This window comes from Castor canadensis, chromosome 17 (genome assembly GCF_047511655.1).
Source record: "Castor canadensis chromosome 17, mCasCan1.hap1v2, whole genome shotgun sequence".
Taxonomy (NCBI): Eukaryota; Metazoa; Chordata; class Mammalia; order Rodentia; family Castoridae; genus Castor; species Castor canadensis.
Window position 1 is genome coordinate 2599022 of NC_133402.1, and position 20099 is coordinate 2619120.

Sequence of the window (20099 nt, forward strand, 5' to 3'; positions counted from 1 at the left end):
CATGAGCACATGGGAGGGAGCAGGGGAGCCTAGACAGCCAGGTAGACAGACAGTCACAGGCTGCCTTCAGCCTTCCTGTCCCATTCCAGGGCAGAAGTACATTGATGCAACTCTGGAGTTCCCCAACTATTGTCCCAAGTTTGGACCTTTATTTATTTATCTATTTATGGCAGTGCTGGGATTGAAAGCAAAGGCTGGATCATGCTAAGCAAGTGCTCTACTCTGAGCCATATCTCCAGCCTATCCCTCTGCCCCTGCCCCTTCAGCCTGGGTTTGTGGGGGAAGCAGTTCCATTCTGAGTCAGAGGGAGATCCCTTCCCAGTTTAGTGGAAGAGTTCAGCCAAAGGTGCCGGGACCAAACCTCGCCCTTGGCACACACCTCGTCTTTGTCTAAGTCCTTCCCTTTCTATTTCCTTCTGGCTTATTGGCCCTGCCTCCTGCCCTGGGGTGGCTCCACCTTCTAACCACCTCCTTCCTTTGCTCTTATAACAGCAACAGCCTTGCTACTGGGCACACACCTAGCCTGGCTTTCTGCTGGAAGGACCGGGAGGAGAAGGTGACTGTTTCAGTGGAGGTCAGATGCCTGGGGAGAAGGCTGTGCTGAGCGGTGGGGTCACCCCAGGAAGAGAGCTGGGAGTCTATCCCTGAGACCAAGGACTCTTTGGAGAGTGTCCAGGAAGCATCTGACACACTTTTCATCTCACTTGTTTTTTCATATCAGGCACCAGGTGCTGGAGCCTAAAAGCTATGAACTGGTCCCAGGTGAGAGATCATGGGGTGGGCCCTGGGATTCCACCTGCTAGATTGTGCCCTTTCCAAGCTTAGTCTAGGGTTGAGATTCCCAGGTTACAGAGGCTGGGCTCCTGGCTCTGTGGTGACTCCCCTGGACCAAGGGGAGGCAACAGTGGAAACCAGGCAGAAGGGTTCTTGTCTGCAATCCCTCAACAGTTCTCTCCCCAGGCACCCGATTGGGCTGAGGCAGACACCTACACAAGTTCTGAGTTGTTAACAACCAAGACCATGGTGAGTTGTAGGCACAACACTCCATCCTCCCCTTCAGCCCTTGCCTTCTCATGGTTTATGGTCAGGCTTGAGTGCACATGGCCCCCAGAGCTAGGGCAGAGGCCCATGATGAAATCCCTCCATGGTACCCTCCCTGGACCACTCACCATCATGCAAGGGCTGGGCTTAAGGGAAAAGGCCCTACACCCTGGCTTAAAGCAGGAATTTTGGGGGAGACTTGCAGGGTAGCTCTGTCCATTCATCTGAACTTGAGGGTCCACCGGCCCAGACACCCAAGGAGAATGTTGGGGACAAGGTGCTGAGATGGTTTCAGAAATTCTGGTGGGACTTAAGAAGCAGTCCCAAGAGAGTCTGGGCTCCTGGCTCTGTGGTGACTCCCCTGCACCTATGGGAGGCCACAGTGGAGACCAGGCAGCAGGTACCTTGTCTGCAGCCCCTCAACTCCCCACTTACCCAAGGATTTGGACTGTGGGACCCGCCCCAGATTTCAGAGGGAAACAAGGATGGAGGTGAGTTGGAGACAGCATCTGACCCAACACTCCTTCTCCTTCTTCTGCCCTTGCTCTCTCATGGTTTATGGTCAGGCCTGTGTGCACATGGTCCCCAGAGCTAAGACAGAGGCCACTGGTGAACTCCTCCATGGTAGCCTCTCTGGACCACTCCCAGCACACAGGGGCCAGGCACCCACCATCATGCAAGGGAGGATGGATCCCACTGGACCTGGGGACTAGGGACAGAGTTGGCAGTGAACAAGCACAAACATCCCATACATACATCCTGGCCTTAAAGCAGGAATTTCTTCCTGAGTTTAAGATATTCTGGCATTTTAGCTGAACTTGAGGATCCAAGAACCCAGAAACTCAAGGAAAACTGTGGGGGAAAAATACAAAGATTGTTCCAAGAAATGGGGGTGTGAGGAAGGAAATGGTGACAGGACGGTCTGATATCCATGCTCATTTACAGCCATCACAAATCCCTCAGTCCCCACTCTCGGCCTGGGTCACAGAGGGTACAGGAAACAATGCTGGCTTCCAACCTTCTCATGCAGTCTTCATCCCTCATGTGCCAGTGGGCATTGCAGATAGGAGTGTGTGTGTGTGTGTGTGTGTGTGTGTGTGTGTCACAGTGTTTATGTGGCTTGTTTGGTACAGTGAGGAGGATAATACATGGTTCCCATTACTTCCACAGAAAAAACATAAAGTCTTGATCATTCTGGGTCTCGCAACGGTAAGGCTGTTCTCCATGTGTGCTCCCGGTGACAGGTGGGTGTGCTACCACTTGGGCCCAGGGGAGAGAAGGATGAGGCTGGAGACCCCAATTTGCATTTCTTCACTGAAACAGGATTTCTTCAGTTTCCTTAGTGATGTGCTTGTTTCCTTCCCACCAAAAGGACAGGCTGGACAATGTCCATCCATCAAGCTCCAGGGATCATGGCCCCTCTCTGGGTCTCTCCAGGTTGGGTGTGTGTTGGGGCTCCCTAGGGCTTGTTTCCCCTCATACTACACTGATGCCTGCCATCCAGTCACTTCTCAGGTCACTCTTGTGGCAGGTGATTTTTCTTGTGGGGCACACTGAGCCAGAAAGGCCCTAGGAGATGTTTTCTCCCAGATCACATTGAGACAGACATGATCCCAGGATTTGGTTCCCTGTTCCCTTTGACAGTAGTTAAGGGGTAATTAGTGTGGCCTCAGTCAAGGCAGGAAATGAGGTGAAGATTGAAAGCAAGTGAGGCCTGGAGACTTTGACAAGTGCTTTTTTCTTAACAGGTCATTGCTTTTTTGTTGGTGAGTGTGATTTCGCTGCTTTCCCTATGCTTACTTCCTGGGCAGATGCTCCCTGGGTCATGGGGCCTGGGCTCCCTGGCTACAGTAAACATGTCTGCAAATCTCTGTAACCTTCTCTCCCCAGAAGGAATGTGTGAAAATTCTTAAGTCTCATGAGTGCAATACCTTGGTGAGTTTGAGGAGGCCCCTGGCCAAGCCCTCCTTCCCCCATTTTTCCTCCTGCCCTCTCATGGTTTTCCTGTAGGCCTGTGTGCTCCTAGCCCCCAGAGCTAGGGTGGAGGGCTCAGGGGTGACTGCATGCTGGTATCTGTCCATGGCCTCCCTGGCAGCTAGTGGCCCAAATCCTGTCCTAATGCAATGCAGGATGGAGCCCTTTGATTTCTGCAGCTGGGCTCAGGCTAACAGTGAACAAGCACTTACATCCATGGTAGTCAACGCCCAGGAGGCCCTTTGAGATCCAGGGCCTCTGGGAAAAGTCCCCTGTGCCTGTGCAGCTGTTGGCAGAAAACCAGAACCTGTGGGTTCCTGTCCCCAGGGCCCCACAGAGGCTGGTAGACCCTGGTGGGCTCAGTTCCTGGTGCACACATCCTCAGCCAGACCCTGACAGCCTCCATCTGCCAGGACCCCACCCCCTTCCCTCCAGGCTTAAAGCAGGGATTTGTTGCTGATTCCAGGGGGATTCTGACCTTTCATCTGAAGATGAGGATACAGGAGCCCAGGAAACCAAGGAAAACTGTGAGAACAAGGTACAGAGATTGTTCAAAAATTGTGGTGTGAGAAAGGAAATGAAGGCAGGACAGCCTGATTCCCACGCCCCTTTCCAGCCCGCACAAATCACTCAGGCCATGACTTTCACACCAGGCCACAGTTAGCCCTGGAAGCAAAGATGGCTTTGTACTTCTCGTGCACTTTTCATACTTCATGTGCCACAGGGGCAGTGGCAGATTCGAGTGTGAGTGTCTGTGAGTGAAGGTCTCCACTCTCTTCACACCTGGCTTAAAGCAGGGATTTCTTGTTGATTCCATGGTGGTTCTGGCTCTTTACCTGAAGTTGAGGATTCAGGAGCCAGAAACCTGAGGAAAACTGGGGACAAAGTACACAATTGTTCAAGAGATGATGGTGTGGCAAACGACATGGTGGCAGGACAGCCTGATCTCCAAGCCTCTTTTCAGCTCACCAAGTCCACTACTGTCACCCCAGGCCATAGAGGGTTCTGGATGGAACACAGCTTCACATCTTCTCCTACACCGTCCTTCCGTCAAGTTTCTTGGAAGTGGCAGTAGTTTTGTGTGTATGTGTGTGACACAGTGTTCATGTCACTTGCCTGATGGGTGAAAAGGACACACAGGACTACAAGGTCTGTGACTTCCATGGAACAACCCTGGAAGACTCTGAGGTCCTAGTTGATAAGCACACTGTTCATGCAGTGTGCTTCGGGTTCCAGGCTTGTGTGCTCCCTCTGAGAAACAGGAGGTTCCAGTCCCCTTGGGCCCAGGAGAGAGAAAGATGAGGCTGAGACCCCAACTTTGCATTTCTTCTCAGAAACAAGATTTCTTCAGTTTCCTTAGTGATGTGCTTGTTTCATTCCCACCAAAAGGACAGGCTGGACAATGTCCATCCATCAAGCTCCAGGGATCATGGCCCCTCTCTGGGTCTCTCCAGGTTGGGTGTGTGTTTGGGGCTTTCTGGGGCTCCTTTCCCCTCACACTACACAGATGCCTGCCATCCACTCACTTCTCAGGTCATTCTTGTGGCAGGTGACTTTTCACATGGAAGACACTGAGAGACAGGAAGACCAAGGAGGTGTGTTTATAGGGCAGCAGTTGATGACAAACATGGCTTCCCAGGCATCTTATTCTGAGTTCCCCTTGGCAGCAGTTAATCAGCAGTTAGTGTGACCTTAGAACCAATAGGAAATGAGGTGAAGACTACAGGATAGTGAGGCCATGGACCTGAACAAGTGCTTTTTTCCTAACAGGACATGTTAACTACAGCAGAAACCATTGTAAGTGTTAACTTGCTGCCTTCCCTATGCTTAGTTCCTGGGCAGATGCTCTGTGGGTTACGGGGCTGGGCTCCTGGTCTCTCTGCCTGCCTAGACCTATGGGAGGCCACTGTGGACACCAGGCAGAAGGGAGCAGTTCTGCAGCCTCTTTCTTCCTTTCTTCCCCAGTCCAAATCCATTGGGCACCTGCAGGACGTTATGCTGTTCTTTGGGCATGCATTATATTGGTGAATTTAAGGAGGCCCCAGCCAAGCCTTCCTTCCTCCCTTTTCCCCACTGCTCTCTCATGGTTTTCCTGCATGTCTGTGTGCTCAAAGCCCCCAGAGCTAGGGTGGAGGGCTAACGGGTGACTGCATGCTGGTATCTGTCCTTGGCCTCCTAATGCAATGCAGGATGGAGCCCTTTGGGGCCTGGAGCTGGGCTCTGACTGGCTGTGAACAAGCCCTTATGTCATGGTGGTCAATGCCATGGAGAGCCAGGGACTCTGGGAAAAGTCTCTTGTGCCTGTGGAGCTATTGGCAGGAAACCTGTATCTATCAGTTCCTGTCCCCAGGAGTCACACAGAGGCTAATATGCCCTGGTGGGCTGAGGGCGCGGGTACACACCCTCAGCCAGCCAGACCCTGACAGCCTCCATCTGCCAGGTCACCATCTCCTCCCACCTGGCTTAAAGCAGGGATTTCTTGTTGATTCCATGGTGGTTCTGGCTCTTTACCTGAAGTTGAGGATTCAGGAGCCAGAAACCCGAGGAAACCTGGGACAAGGAACACAATTGTTCCAAGAGATGCTGGTGTGGCAAATGAAAAGGTGGCAGGACAGCCTGATCTCCAGGCCCCTATCCAGCTCCCACAAGTCCCTCAGTCTACCACTGTCACCCCAGGCCATAGAGGGTGCCAGACAGAACACAGGCTAAACACACCTTCTCTTGAAGTACTCATCCTTCAAGTGATCTGCAGTGGCAGATAGGAGTGTGTGTGTGTGTGTGTGTGTGTGAGAGACAGTGTTTATGTCACTTGTCTGGTAGAGTGAAAAGGATACACAGACTACAGCATCACTGTTACTACCACAGATAAAAACTGAATTCCCGAAGACTCAGCAGTCCGAATTGGAAAGTCTGTTCCTATGTGTGCCATGGTAGTTTTAGGTGCTCTGTCTGCGATGCTCAGGGTTCCAGCCCTCCTGGTTTCCTAGGGAGAGTAGGATCGGGCCTGGTTCTCCCTACCCTCTCTTCACAAAACCAGGATTTTCTGTTTCCTTGATACAGTATGCTGGGTTCACTGCCAAGGTCAGATAGATGGCTGGACTTGCCACCTGGCTTCACAGCAAATGGCCCACCCTTAGTCTCCCTGGATCAGTGGAGTTGGTTTCCCATAACAAGAGTAAATGGTTCCCTGGGGCTTGCTGGACAGTCACACTACACAGATTCCTATAGACACTAAGTTCTCTGTTGACAGTGTGGCATTGCTGAGGACACAGAGACCCTGTCATGCTAAGGAGTATCTATGTCCCCACATTATACTGAGGACAGAGAGGTCATCACAGGCTTGTGGTCCCCAGATATGGACTGGGACCAGTTAGGGGCAAGCCTGGGGACTGAGAACAGGCAGGGTTTAAAAAACAAAGCTTAAAGTGAGGGAATTTTTTTTAATTTTATTCATATGTGCATACAATGTTTGGGTCATTTCTCACCCCCACTCCCCACCCCCTCCCTTCCCCCTGCACCCTCCCTTACCCCTGAACCCTCCCTTACCCCCCCAACCCCTTGCAACCCAGCAGAAACTATTTTGCCCTTATTTCTGATTTTGTTGTAGAGAGAGTATAAGCAATAATAGGAAGGAACAAGGGTTTTTGCTGGTTGAGATAAGGATAGCTATACAGGGCATTGACTCACATTGATTTCCTGTGTGTGTGTGTTACCTTCTAGGTTAATTCTTTTTGATCTCACCTTTTCTCTAGTTCCTGGTCCCCTTCTCCTATTGGCCTCAGTTGCCCCAAAGTATCTGCTTTAGTTTCTCTGCGTTGAGGGCAACAAATGCTATCTAGTTTTTTGGGTGTCTTACCTATCCTCACCCCTCCCTTGTGTGTTCTCACTTTATCATGTGATCAAAGTTCAATCCCCTTGTTGTGTTTGCCCTTGATCTAATGTCCACATATGAGGGAGAACATACGATTTTTGGTCTTTTGGGCCAGGCTAACCTCACTCAGAATGATGTTCTCCAATTTCATCCATTTACCAGCTAATGAATGTTCTTCTTCATGGCTGCATAAAATTCCATTGTGTATAGATACCACATTTTCTTGATCCATTCGTCAGTGGTGGGGCATCTTGGCTGTTTCCATAACTTGGCTATTGTGAATAGTGCTGCAATAAACATGGGTGTGCAGGTGCCTCTGGAGTAACCTGTGTGACAGTCTTTTGAGTATATCCCCAAGAGTGGTGTTGCTGGATCATATGGCAGATCAATGTTTAGCTTTTTAAGTAGCCTCCAAATTTTTTTCCAGAGTGGTTGTACTAGTCTACATTCCCACCAACAGTGTAAGAGGGTTCCTTTTTCCCCGCATCCTCGCCAACACCTGTTGTTGGTGGTGTTGCTAATGATGGCTATTCTAACAGGGGTGAGGTGGAATCTTGGTGTGGTTTTAATTTGCATTTCCTTTATTGCTAGAGATGGTGAGCATTTTTCATGTGTTTTTCGGTCATTTGAATTTCTTCTTTTGAGAAAGTTCTGTTTAGTTCCCTTGTCCATTTCTTTATTGGTTCATTAATTTTGGGAGAATTTAGTGTTTTGAGTTCCCTATATATTCTGGTTATCAGTCCTTTGTCTGATGTGTAGCTGGCAAATATTTTCTCCCACTCTGTGGGTGTTCTCTTCAGTTTAGAGACCATTTCTTTTGTTGAGCAGAAGCTTTTTAGTTTTATGAGGTCCCATTTATCTATGCTATCTCTTAGTTGCTGAGCTGCTGGGGTTCCATTGAGAAAGTTCTTGCCTATACCTACTAACTCCAGAGTATTTCCTACTCTTTCTTGTATCAACTTAAGAGTTTGGGGTCTGATATTAAGATCCTTGTTCCATTTTGAATTCCAGTACTATGTTGAATAGGAGTGGAGATAGTGGGCATCCTTGTCTAGTTCCTGATTTCAGAGGGAATGGTTTCAGTTTTTCTCTGTTAAGTATAATACTGGCTGTAGGTTTGTTATATGTAACTTTTATAATATTGAGGTACTTTCCCTCTATTCCTAGTTTTCTTAGAGCTTTTATCATGAAATGGTGTTGGATCTTATCAAAGGCTTTTTTTGCATCTATTGAGATGATCAAGTGGTTTTTGTCTTTGCTTCTGTTAATGTGGTTTATTATGTTTATTGATTTTCGTATGTTGAACCACCCCTGCATTCCTGGGATGAAGCCTACTTGGTCATGGTGAATGATCTTTTTGATGTGTTGTTGAATTCGGTTTGCCATTATTTTGTTGAGGATTTTTGCATCAATGTTCATTAAGGAGACTGGCCTATAGTTCTCCTTTTTGGAGGTGTCTTTGCCTGGTTTTGGGATAAGTGTAATACTGGCTTCATAAAATGTGTTTGACAGTTTTCCTTCCCTTTCTATTTCGTGGAACAGTTTAAGGTGGGTTGGTGTCAGTTCTTCTTTAAAGGTCTGATAGAATTCAGCAGAGAATCCATCAGGTCCTGGACTTTTCTTTTTGGGGAGACTCTTGATTGCTGCTTCAATTTCATTTTGTGTTATAGATCTATTCAGGTGATTAATATCCTCTTGGTTCAGTTTTGGATGATCATATGTATCTAGAAATCTGTCCATTTCTTTAAGATTTTTGAATTTATTTGAATATAGGTTCTCAAAGTAGTCTCTGATGATTTCCTGGACTTCCATGGTGTTTGTTGTTATCTCCCCTTTTGCATTCCTGATTTTACTGATTTGGGTTTTTTCTCTCCTCATTTTAGTCAGGTTTGTCAGGGGGTCTGTCAATCTTGTTTATTTTTTCAAAGAACCAACTTTTTGTTTCATTAATTCTTTGTATGGTTTTTTTTGTTTATATTTCATTGATTTCAGCTCTTATTTTTATTATTTCTCTCCTATTTGTTTTGGGATTTGCTTGTTCCTGTTTTTCTAGGAGTTTGAGATGTATCATTAGGTCATTGATTTGGGATCTTTCAGTCTTTTTAATATATGCATTCATGTCTATAAACTTTCCTCTCAGGACAGCCTTTGCTGTGTCCCATAGGTTCCAGTAGGTTGTGTTTTCATTTTCATTGACTTCCAGGAACTTTTTAATTTCCTCTTTTATTTCATCAATGACCCATTGTTCATTAAGCAATGAGTTATTCAGTTTCCAGCTGTTTGCATGTTTTTTGTCTTTATTTTTATTGTTGAGTTCTAGTTTTATTGCATTGTGATCAGATAGAATGCATGGTATAATTTCTATTTTCTTATATTTGCTGAGGCTTGCTTTGTGCCCTAGGATATGATCTATTTTGGAGAAGGTTCTGTGAGCTGCTGAGAAGAATGTATATTGTGTAGAAGTTGGATGAAATGTTCTGTAGACATCAATGAGGTCCATTTGATCTATGGTGTATTTTAGATCTAGGATTTCTTTATTGATTTTTTTGTTTGGATGACCTATCTATTGATGATAATGGGGTGTTAAAGTCTCCCACGACTACTGTGTTGGAGTTAATACATGCTTTCAGGTCTTTCAGGGTATGTTTGATAAATTGGGTGCATTGACATTGGGTGCATATAGGTTGATAATTGTTATTTCCTTTTGGTCTATTTCCCCTTTTATTAGTATGGAATGTCCTTTTTTATCTTGTTTGATCAATGTAGGCTTGAAGTCTACTTTGTCAGAGATAAGTATTGCTACTCCTGGTTTCCCTCTTTTTTCCATCTTCTCATCATTGCCCTTACTGTTGTTACTGTCCCTGTACTGTGTGTAATTAAGTATTTTCTAGCTTGTAATAATAACAATAGTGATATGTAGAATGGGAGGGTGAGAGGAGAGGGAAAGCAAAGAAGGTAAAGAAAAAGGGAAAAACAAACAAGTTAAAAAAAAACCTAACAAACAACAACAAAAAAAAGTGCCAAATAAATAAACAGGGAGAGATAGTGTACTAATCAACAGTAAGCTAAACAGGCATTAGAGAGACAGAAAGAGGATAAAAAAAATCCCCAAGTTCAAATGCAATAGAGTTTCAGTCTTAATAATTTTGGTGTTAGTCCTTCAGCCTCCAATCCTGGAGATGGTGTCTCAGAAGTAGTTCTGTCATTGTCTCATCAAAGGGGAAAACCCCCCAAAAAACAAAACAAACAAAAAACCAAAAAGAAAACAAAACAAAATATCCCAAGTTCAAATGCAATACAGTTTCAGTTAGACCTTCAGCATGCAGTTCTAGTTCAGTCATTGTCTCATCAAAGGAAGAGAAAAAAAAAAGAAAAAGGGTCTGAAGACAGTTCTGTGACTGTCTATCTGAGGCTGTGGCTCGCCTGCCCGCTGCTGTCAGCCTGCTGTTGCTGGAGGCGTTATTTATGCAGATCTCAGGAGTGAGCTTAACATTCACCTAGCCCAGCAGGCTTTGTTTATTTAGAGTTCTCCTTCTCCTGGGTGCGACCGCCACTGCTACAAGCTTTTCCCTTTCCAAGCTCACTGGGGGAGGTGACACTGCACCCACCTTCCCGCCAGCATATTTATTTCCAGTTCTATGAGGGATTGCCCCTCACCCCCTCTTCAGCGCTCAGGGTGCCCCGCCCTTTTTGCTACCTGTCTTTTTTTGTTGTTGTTGTTTATTCAGTTTGTTTTTTTTCTCTTTTTTCCCCTGGGTGTGGGTCAGTCTGTCCAGGGGGCTATGCTGATCTGGCCCAGGGTTGTTTGTGGGAGTACTGCTAGCCACTTAGCTCACCTGGTGGTCTGCTTCTCTGGAGCTGGTAGGAACTGGCGTCTGGTGGCGTGGGAGCTCTCCTGGTTTCTCCATTTAACATGGAGTGGGGATGCTATGCACGGGCTGGGGGTGTGGAGGAGTCAGAGTTTTGCCTCTTCTGGGTGGTTTTTCCTGCAAAGTGTTTCTCCAGCATCTCTTCAAGATTTCACTTTAGGAAGCACGCTTTCTGCTTCCTCCCTCTAGTCACCATCTTGGAATCTCCTCCTGGCCCAGGAATTTGAAGGAAGTGCTTGTTCCTATCAAGTTCCTGTGACTTTTAGCCTCACTCCTTCCCCGATCCTGATCCCAGGGCTCAGACTCCCCAGATTGTGGGCGCTCTGGCTCTCTGGTGACTCTATTTGATGTATGTGAAGTCACAGTAGACACCAGGCATTAGGGAGGGACCTGGTGTGCAGCCTAGTTTCCTTCTTGCTATAGTTGAGGGCTGGCTTTGCACGGTGGATGCTTTTGATGACACCCAGAGCTCAGTGAGTTAGTTGGAGGCATCACCTAGCCCAGAACTCCCTCTTTCCTTCCGCCCTTGCACTATCCTGGGTCAATGTCCAACGTGTGTGCACATACCTAGAGCTAGGGCAGAGGTCTGAGGGTGACTGTGTGGACGGTCAATCCCAGAGACTCCTTCAGACATAAGGGCCAGCGTTCCCCATCCTGCAGTGCTGGAGGCCCATTGGTGGGAGGAGCTGGGTTTTGAGCTGGCAGTGACCAGGCACTTACATCCATGATAGTCAATGCCATGGAGGGCCATAAAGACACAGGACTCTGGGAAATGTCCTTTGTGCCCATGGATCAATTGGCAGAGCACCAGCATCTGTGGGCTTCTGTCCCTAGGATGCATACAGAATCTGGAGGCCCTGGTGGGGTCAAGGCCTGGACTATACACTATGAGTCATTCAGACATTGAACAGCCTCCATCTGCCAGGACCCCACCTCCTTCCCTCCAGGCTTAAAGCAGGGATTTGTTGCTGATTCCAGGGGGATTCTGACCTTTCATCTGAAGATGAGGATACAGGAGCCCAGGAAACCAAGGAAAACTGTGAGAACAAGGTACAGAGATTGTCCAAAAATTGTGGTGTGAGAAAGGAAATGAAGGCAGGACAGCCTGATTCCCACATCCCTTTCCAGCCCTCACAAATCACTCAGGCCATGACTTTCACACCAGGCCACAGTTAGCCCTGGAAGCAAAGATGGCTTTGTACTTCTCGTGCACTTTTCATACTTCATGTGCCACAGGGGCAGTGGCAGATTCGAGTGTGAGTGTCTGTGAGTGAAGGTCTCCACTCTCTTCACACCTGGCTTAAAGCAGGGATTTCTTGTTGATTCCATGGTGGTTCTGGCTCTTTACCTGAAGTTGAGGATTCAGGAGCCAGAAACCTGAGGAAAACTGGGGACAAAGTACACAATTGTTCAAGAGATGATGGTGTGGCAAACGAAATGGTGGCAGGGAGAGCCTGATTCCAGGCCCCTATCCAGCTCACACAAGTCCCTCAGTCCACCACTGTCACCCCAGGCCATAAGGGTGCTGGATGGAGCATGGCTTCACACCTTTCCTGAAGAATTCATTCCTCATGTGCAATTGGCAGTGGCAGATTGTTGTGTGTGACACAGCATTTAAGTCACTTGCCTGATGGGTGAAAAGGACACACAGGACTACAAGGTCCCTGTGACTTCCATGGAACAACCCTGGAAGACTCTGAGGTCCTAGTTGATAAGCACACTGTTCATCCAGTGTGCTTCGGGTCCCAGGCTTGTGTGCTCCCTCTGTGCAACAGGAGGTTCCAGTCCCCTTAGGCCCAGGAGAGAGAAGGATGAGGCTGGAGACCCCAACTTTGCATTTCTTCACAGAAACAGGATTTCTTCCGTTTCCTTAGTGATGTCCTTGTTTCATTCCCCCCAAAGGACAGGCTGGACAATGTCCATCCATCAAGTTCCAGGGATCACAGCCCCTCCCTGAGTCCACATTGGGTGTGTGTTTGGGGCTTTCTGGGGCTCATTTTCCTCACACTACACAGATGCCTGCCATCCACTCACATCTCAGGTCACTCTTGTGGCAGGTAATTTTTCACATGGAAGACACTGAGAGAGAGGAAAACCAAGGAAGGTATGTTTATAGGGCAGCAACTGATGACGGGCAAAGCTTCCCGAATTTCTTGTTTCCTGTTCCACCTGGGAGCAGTTAATCAGCAGTTAGTGTGACCTCAGAACCAATAGGAAATTAGGTGAAGACTACAAGCTAGTGAGGCCAGGGACTTAAACAAGTGCTTTTTTCCTAACAGGACTTGTTAATTACATCAGAAACCAAGGTGAGTATTAACTTGCTGCCTTCCCTATGCTTAGTTCATGGGCAGATGTTCCATGGGTTATGGGGCTGAGCACCTGGCTCTCTCTCCTGCCTGGACCTATGGGAGGCCAGTGTGGACACCAGGCAGAAGGGAGCAGTTCTGCAGCCTTTGTGTTCCGTCTTCCTCAGTCCAAAACCAATCAGCTCCTGCAGGACAATATTGCAATTCTTCAGGAAAGCATATTGGTGAGTTTGAGGAGGTCCCTGGCCAAGCCCTACTTCCTTCCTTTTCCCCCCTGCTCTCTCATGGTTTTCCTGCAGGCCTTGTGTGGCCAAAGCCCCCAGAGCTAGGGTGGAGGGCTCACGGGTGGCTGCATGCTGGTATCTGTCCTTGGCCTCCCTGGCAGACAGTGGCCCAATCCTGTCCTAATGCAATGCAGGATGGAGCCCTCTGGGGCCTGGAGCTGGGCTCTGACTGGCCCTGAACAAGCACTTACATCATGGTGGTCAATGCCATGGAGAGCCAGGGCATCTGGGAAAAGCCAATTGTGCCTGTGAAGCTGTTGACAGGAAACCTGCATCTGTCAGCTCTTGTCCCAGGAGTCACACAGAGGCTAATATGCCCTGTTGGGCTGAGGGCACGGGTACACACCCTCAGACAGCCCGACCCAACAGCCTCCACTTGCCAGGTCTCCACTCTCCTCCCACCTGGCTTAAAACAGGGATTTCTTGTTGATTCCACGGTGGTTCTGTTCTTTACCTGAGGTTGGGACGAGGTACACAATTGTTCCAAGAGATGCTGGTATGGCAAATGAAATGGTGGCAGGACAGCCTGATCGCTAGGACCCTTTCTAGCTCACACAAGTCCCTCATTCCACCACTGTCACCGCAGGCAATAGAGGGTGCTGGATGGAGCATGGCTTCACACCTTCTTCTCCATGGTTATTCCCTCTTGTTCCCTTGGAAGTGGCAGATATTTGTGTGTGTATGTGAGAGACACAATGTTTATGTCACTAGCCTGATGGGTGAAAAGGATACACAGGACTACAAGGTCTGTGACTTCCATAGAAAAACCCTGGAAGACTCTGAGGTCCTAGTTGATAAGCACACTGTTCATCCAGTGTGCTTAGGGTTCCAGGCTTGTGTGCTCCCTCTGTGCAACAGGAGGTTCCAGTCCCCTTGGGCCCAGGAGAGAGAAGGATGAGGCTGAGACCCCAACTTGTGTTTCTTCTCAGAAACGCGATTTCTTCAGTTTCCTTAGTGATGTCCTTGTTTCATTCCCACCAGAAGGACAGGCTGGACAATGTCCATCCATCAAGCTCCAGGGATCATGCACCCTTCCCTGGGTGTGTGTTGGGGCTCTCTAGGGCTCATTGCCCCTCACACTACGCAGATGCCACTCACTTCTCAGCTCACTCTTGTGGCAGGTGACTTTTCACATGGAAGACACTGAGAGACAGGAAGACCAAGGGAGGTGTGTTTATAGGGCAGCAGTTGATGACAGACATGGCTTCCCAGGCACCTTATTCTGAGTTCCCCTTGGCAGCAGTTAATCAGCAGTTAGAGTGGCCTCAGAACAGACAGGAAATGAGGTGAAGACTACAGGATAGTGAGGCCAGGGACCTAAAAAGTGCTTTTTTCCTAACAGGACATGTTAATTACATCAGAAACCAAGGTAAGTATTAATTTGCTGCCTTCCCCATGCTTAGTTCCTGGACAGATGCTCCCTGGGTTATGGGGCTGGGCTCCTGGCTGTCTCTGCCTTCCCGGACCTATGGGGGGCCACTTGGACACCAGGCAGAAGGGAGCAGTTCTGCAGCCTCTTTGCCCTTTCTTCCACAGTCTAAAACTATTGAGTACCTGCAGGTCACTAATGCATTTCTTCTGGAAATTATCATATCGGTGAGTTTGAGGACGTCCTGTTTCCCACTTGATCTCTCATGGTTTTCCTGCAGGCCTGTGTGCTCCAAGCCCCAGAGATAAGGTGGAGGGCTCAGGGGTGGCTGCATGCTGGTACCTGCCCTTGACCTCCCAGGTACCAGTGGCCCAATTCCTGTCCTAATGCAATGCAGGATGGCACCCTTTGGGGCCTGGTGCTGGGCTCTGACCTGAGTGAACAAGTACTTACATCATGGTGGTCAATGCCATGGAGAGCAAGGGCATCAGGGAAAAGCCAATTGTGACTGTGAAGCTGTTGGCAGGAAAACTACATCTGTCAGCTCTTGTCCCCAGGAGTCACACAGAGGCTAATATGCCCTGTTGGGCTGAGGGCACAGGTACACACCCTCAGCCAGCCACACCCTGACAGCCTCCATCTGCCAGGTCTCCACTCTCCTCACACCTGGCTTAAAGCAGGGATTTCTTGTTGATTCCACGGTGGTTCTGGCTCTTTACCTGAAGTTGAGGATTCAGGAGCCAGAAACATGAGGAAACCTGGGACAAGGAACACAATTGTTCCAAGAGATGATGGTGTGGTAAACGAAAAGGTGGCAGGACGGCCTGATCTCCAAGACCCTTTCCAGCTCACACAAGTCCCTCAGTCCACCACTGTCACCACAGGCAATAGAGAGTGCTGGCTGGAGCATGGCTTCACCTTCTCCTGAAGAATTCATTCCTCATGTGCCAGTTGGCAGTGGCAGATATTTGTGTGTGCGTGTGTGTGTGTGTGTGTGTGACACAGTGTTTAAGTCACTTGACTGATGGGTAGAAAGGACACACAGGACTACAAGGTCTGTGACTTCCATGGAAAAACCCTGGAAGACTCTGAGGTCCTAGTTGATAAGCACACTGTTCATCCAGTGTGCTTCGGGTTCCAGGCTTGTGTGCTCCCTCTGTGAAACAGGAGGTTCCAGTCCCCTTGGGCCCAGGAGAGAGAAGGATGAGGCTGGAGACCCCAACTTTGCATTTCTTCACTGAAACAGGCTTTCTTCAGTTTCCTTAGTGATGTGCTTGTTTCCTTCCCACCAAAAGGACAGGCTGGACAATGTCCATCCATCAAGCTCCAGGGATCATGGCCCCTCTCTGGGTCTCTCCAGGTTGGGTGTGTGTTTGGGGCTTTCTGGGGCTCCTTTCCCCTCACACTACACAGATGCCTGCCATCCACTCACGTCTCAGGTCACTCTTGTGACAGGTGACTTTTCACATGGAAGACACTGAGAGACAGGAAGACCAAGGAGGTGTGTTTATAGGGCAGCAGTTGATGACAGACATGACTTCCCAGGCATCTTATTCTGAGTTCCCCTTGGCAGCAGTTAATCAGCAGTTAGAGTGGCCTCAGAACAGACAGGAAATGAGGTGAAGACTACAGGATAGTGAGGCCAGGGACCTGAACAAGTGCTTTTTTCCTAACAGGACATGTTAACTACAGCAGAAACCATTGTAAGTGTTAACTTGCTGCCTTCCCTATGCTTAGTTCCTGGGCAGATGCTCTGTGGGTTATGGGGCTGGGCTCCTGGTCTCTCTGCCTGCCTCGACCTATGGGAGGCCACTGTGGACACCAGGCACAAGAGAGCAGTTCTGCAGCCTGTGTGTCCTTTCTTCCCAAGAGCAAATCCATTGGGCGCCTTCAGGACAGTAATGCAGTTCTTCAGGAATGTATTATATTGGTGAGTTGAGGAGGCCCCTGGCCAGCTCTCCTTCCTCCTGTTTCCCCCAAGCTCGCTCATGTTTTCCTGCAGGCCTGTGTGTGCTCAGAGCCCCCAGAGCAGGGTGGAGGGCTCAGGGTGACTGCATGCTGGTATCTGTCCTTGGCCTCCCTGGCAGACAGTGGCCCAAATCCTGTCCTAGTCTAACACAAGATGGAGCTCTTGGGTCTTGAACTGGGCTCTAACTGGCTGTGAACAAGCACTTAGATTATGGTGGTCAGTGCCATGGAGGCCCAATGAAAGCCAGGTTTCGGGAAAAAGTCTCTTGTGCCTGTGAAGCTATTAACAGGAAAACTGCATTTGTCCGATCTTGTCCCCAGGAGTCACACAAAGACTAATATGTCTTGTTGGGCTGAAGGCACGGGTACACACCCTCAGCCAGCCAGACGCTGCCAGCCTCTATCTGCCAGGTCTCCACTCTCCTTACACCTGGCTTAAAACAGGGATTTCTTGTTGATTCCAGAGTGGTTCTGACTCTAAAAATTTGAAAATTCAGGAGACAGAAACCTGAAGAAAACTCAGGACAAGTACAAAATTGTTCCAAGAAATGCTGGTTAGGCAAATGAAATGGTAGCAGGACAGCCTGATCTCCAGGCCCCTCTCCAGCTCACACAAGTCCCTCAATCCACTACTGTCACCACAGGCCATAGAGGGTGCTGGATGGAGCATGGCTTCAAACCTTCTCCTGCAGCATTCATTCCTCATGTGCCAGAGGGCAGTGGCAGATATTTGTGTGTGTGTGTGTGACACAGTGTTTAAGTCACTTGCCTGATGGGTGAAAAGGACACACAGGACTACAAGGTCCCTGTGACTTCCATGGAAAAACCCTGGAAGACTCTGAGGTCCTAGTTGATAAGCACACTGTTCATCCAGTGTGCTTAGGGTTCCAGGCTTGTGTGCTCCCTCTGTGCAACAGGAGGTTCCAGTCACCTTCGGTCCAGGAAAGAGAAGAATGAGGTTGGAATCCCAAACTTTGCATTTCTTCACAGAAACGGGCTTTCTTCAGTTTCCTTAGTGATGTCCTTGTTTCATTTGCAACAAAAGAACAGTCTGGAAAATGTCCATCCATCAAGTTCCAGGGGCCATGGCCCCTCCCTGGGTCTCTCCACACGGGTGTGTGTTGGGGGCTCCCTAGGGCTCATTCCCCTCACACTACACAGATGCCTGCCATCCCCACACTTCTCAGGTCACTCTTGTGGTAGGTGATTTTTTTCATGGAAGACACTAAGAGACAGGAAGACCAAGGAAGGTGTGTTTATAGGGCAGCAATTGATGACAAACATGGCTTCCCAGGCTTCTTGTTCCCAGATCCACTTGGGAGCAGTTAGTCAGCAGTTAGTGTGACCTCAGAACAGACAAGAAATGAGGTGAAGAATACAGGGTTGTAGGCCAGGACCTGAACAAGTGCTTTTTCCTAACAGGACTTGTTAAGTACATCAAAAAATATGGTGAGTATTAATTTGCTGCCTTCCCTATGCTTAGTTCCTGGACAGATGCTCCCTGGGTTATGGGGCTGGGCTCCTGGCTCTCTCTCCTGCCTGGACCTATGGGGGGCCACTGTGGACACCAGGCAGGCGGGAGCAGTTTTGCAGCCTCTTTGTCCTTTCTTCCTCAATCCAAATCCATTGGGGAACAGCAGGACACTTATGCTGTTCTTTAGGAATGCATTATATTGGTGAGTTTGAGGAGGTCCCTGGCCAAGCCCTCCTTCCTCCCTTTTCTCCCCTGCTCTCTCATGGTTTTCCTGCAGGCCTTGTGTGCCCAAAGCCCCCAGAGCTAGGGTGGAGGGCTCACGGGTGACTGCATGCTGGTATCTGTCCTTGTCCTCCCTGGAAGCCAGTGGCCCAATCCTGTCCTAATGCAATGCAGGATGGAGCCTTCTGGGGCCTGGAGCTGAGCTCTGACTGGCTCTGAACAAGCACTTACATCATGGTGGTCAATGCCATGGAGAGCCAGGGCATCTGGGAAAAGCCAATTGTGACTGTGAAGCTGTTGACAGGAAATCTGCATCTGTCCAATCTTGTCCCCAGGAGTCACACAGAGGCTAATATGCCCTGTTGGGCTGAGGGCACAGGTACACACCCTCAGATAGCCCGACCCAACAGCCTGCACTTGCCAGGTCTCCACTCTCCTCCCACCTGGCTTAAAGCAGGGATTTCTTGTTGATTCCATGGTGGTTCTGGCTTTTACCTGAAGTTGAGGATTCAGGAGCCAGAAACATGAGGAAACCTGGGACAAGGAACACAATTGTTCCAAGAGATGCTGTTGTGACAAATGAAATTGTGGCAGGACGGCCTGATCTTCAGACCTCTTTTCATCTCATACATGTCCCTTAGTCCACACTGTCACCACAGGCCATGAGGGTGCTGGATCGAACATGGCTTCATCTTCTCCTACAGCGTTCTTCCCTCATGTCCCAGTGGGCAGTGGCAGATATTTTGTGTGTGTGTGTGACACAGTGTTTATGTCACTTGCCTGATGGGTGAAAAGGACACACAGGACTACAAGGTCCCTGACTTCCATGGAACAACCCTGGAAGACTCTGAGGTCCTAGTTGATAAGCACACTGTTCATCCAGTGTGCTTCGGGTTCCAGGCTTGTGTGCTCCCTCTGAGAAACAGGAGGTTCCAGTCCCCTTGGGCCCAGGAGAGAGAAGGATGAGTCTGGAGACCCCAACTTGCATTTCTTCAAAGCAACAAGATTTCTTCAGTTTCCTTAGTGATGTCCTTGTTTCATTCCCACCAAAAGGACAGGCTGGACAATGTCCATCCATCAAGCTCCAGGGATCATGGCCCCTGTCTGGGTCTCTCTAGGTGGGTGTGTGTTGGGGCTCCCTAGGGCTTGTTCCCCCTCACACTACCCAGAAGCCTGCTGTCCACTCACGTCTCAGGTCACTCTTGTGGCAGGTGACTTTTCACATGGAAGACACTGAGAGACAGGAAGACCAAGGAAGGTGTGTTTATAGGGCAGCAGTTGATGACAGGCATGACTTCCCAGGCTTATTATTCCCTGTTCCCTTTGGCAGCAGTTAGTGTGGCCTCAGAACAGACAGGAAATGAGTTGAAGACTACAATCTAGTGAGGCCAGGGACCTGAACAAGTGCTTTTTTCCTAACAGGACTTGTTAACGACATCAAAAGCCATGGTGAGTATTAACTTGCTACCTTCCCTATGCTTAGTTCCTGGGCAGATGCTCTGTGGGTTATGGGGCTGGGCTCCTGGCTCTCTCTGCTGCCTGGACCTATGGGAGGCCACTGTGGACACCGGGCAGAAGGGAGCAATTCTGCAGCCTCTGTGTCCTTTCTCCCCAGTAAATCCATTCTGCGCCTGCAGCACACTAATGCAGTTCTTCGGGGAAGCATTATTTTGGTGAGTTTGAGGAGGCCTCTGGCCAAGCCCTGCTTCCTCCCTTCCACC

At 48.9% G+C, this 20099-nt stretch overlaps 1 protein-coding gene across 1 annotated transcript; it reads left to right on the forward strand.

Moving 5' to 3' along the window:
* Positions 1–528: 528 nt before the first annotated feature.
* Positions 529–20099, forward strand: LOC141418544 (uncharacterized). Its single transcript, XM_074059439.1, has 18 exons — positions 529–574; positions 722–762; positions 961–1023; positions 2212–2250; positions 2790–2807; positions 2932–2976; positions 3482–3553; positions 4786–4812; positions 11734–11805; positions 13035–13061; positions 13229–13285; positions 14688–14714; positions 14882–14941; positions 16391–16417; positions 16585–16644; positions 18105–18131; positions 19801–19827; positions 19994–20099. The coding sequence occupies exons 2-18, from the start codon at positions 748–750 to the stop codon at positions 19994–19996; spliced, it is 666 nt and encodes a 221-aa protein (XP_073915540.1). The 5' UTR covers positions 529–574; positions 722–747; the 3' UTR covers positions 19997–20099.

What these genes read in the sequence shown, in the direction of transcription:
- LOC141418544 (XM_074059439.1), top strand. An exon ending in AGGAAAACTGTGAGAACAAG is followed by an intron (nt 11,806 to 13,034) that starts GTACAGAGATTG and finishes TTTTCCTAACAG; the next exon opens with GACTTGTTAATTACATCAGA. An exon ending in TTCAGGAATGTATTATATTG is followed by an intron (nt 16,645 to 18,104) that starts GTGAGTTGAGGA and finishes TTTTCCTAACAG; the next exon opens with GACTTGTTAAGTACATCAAA.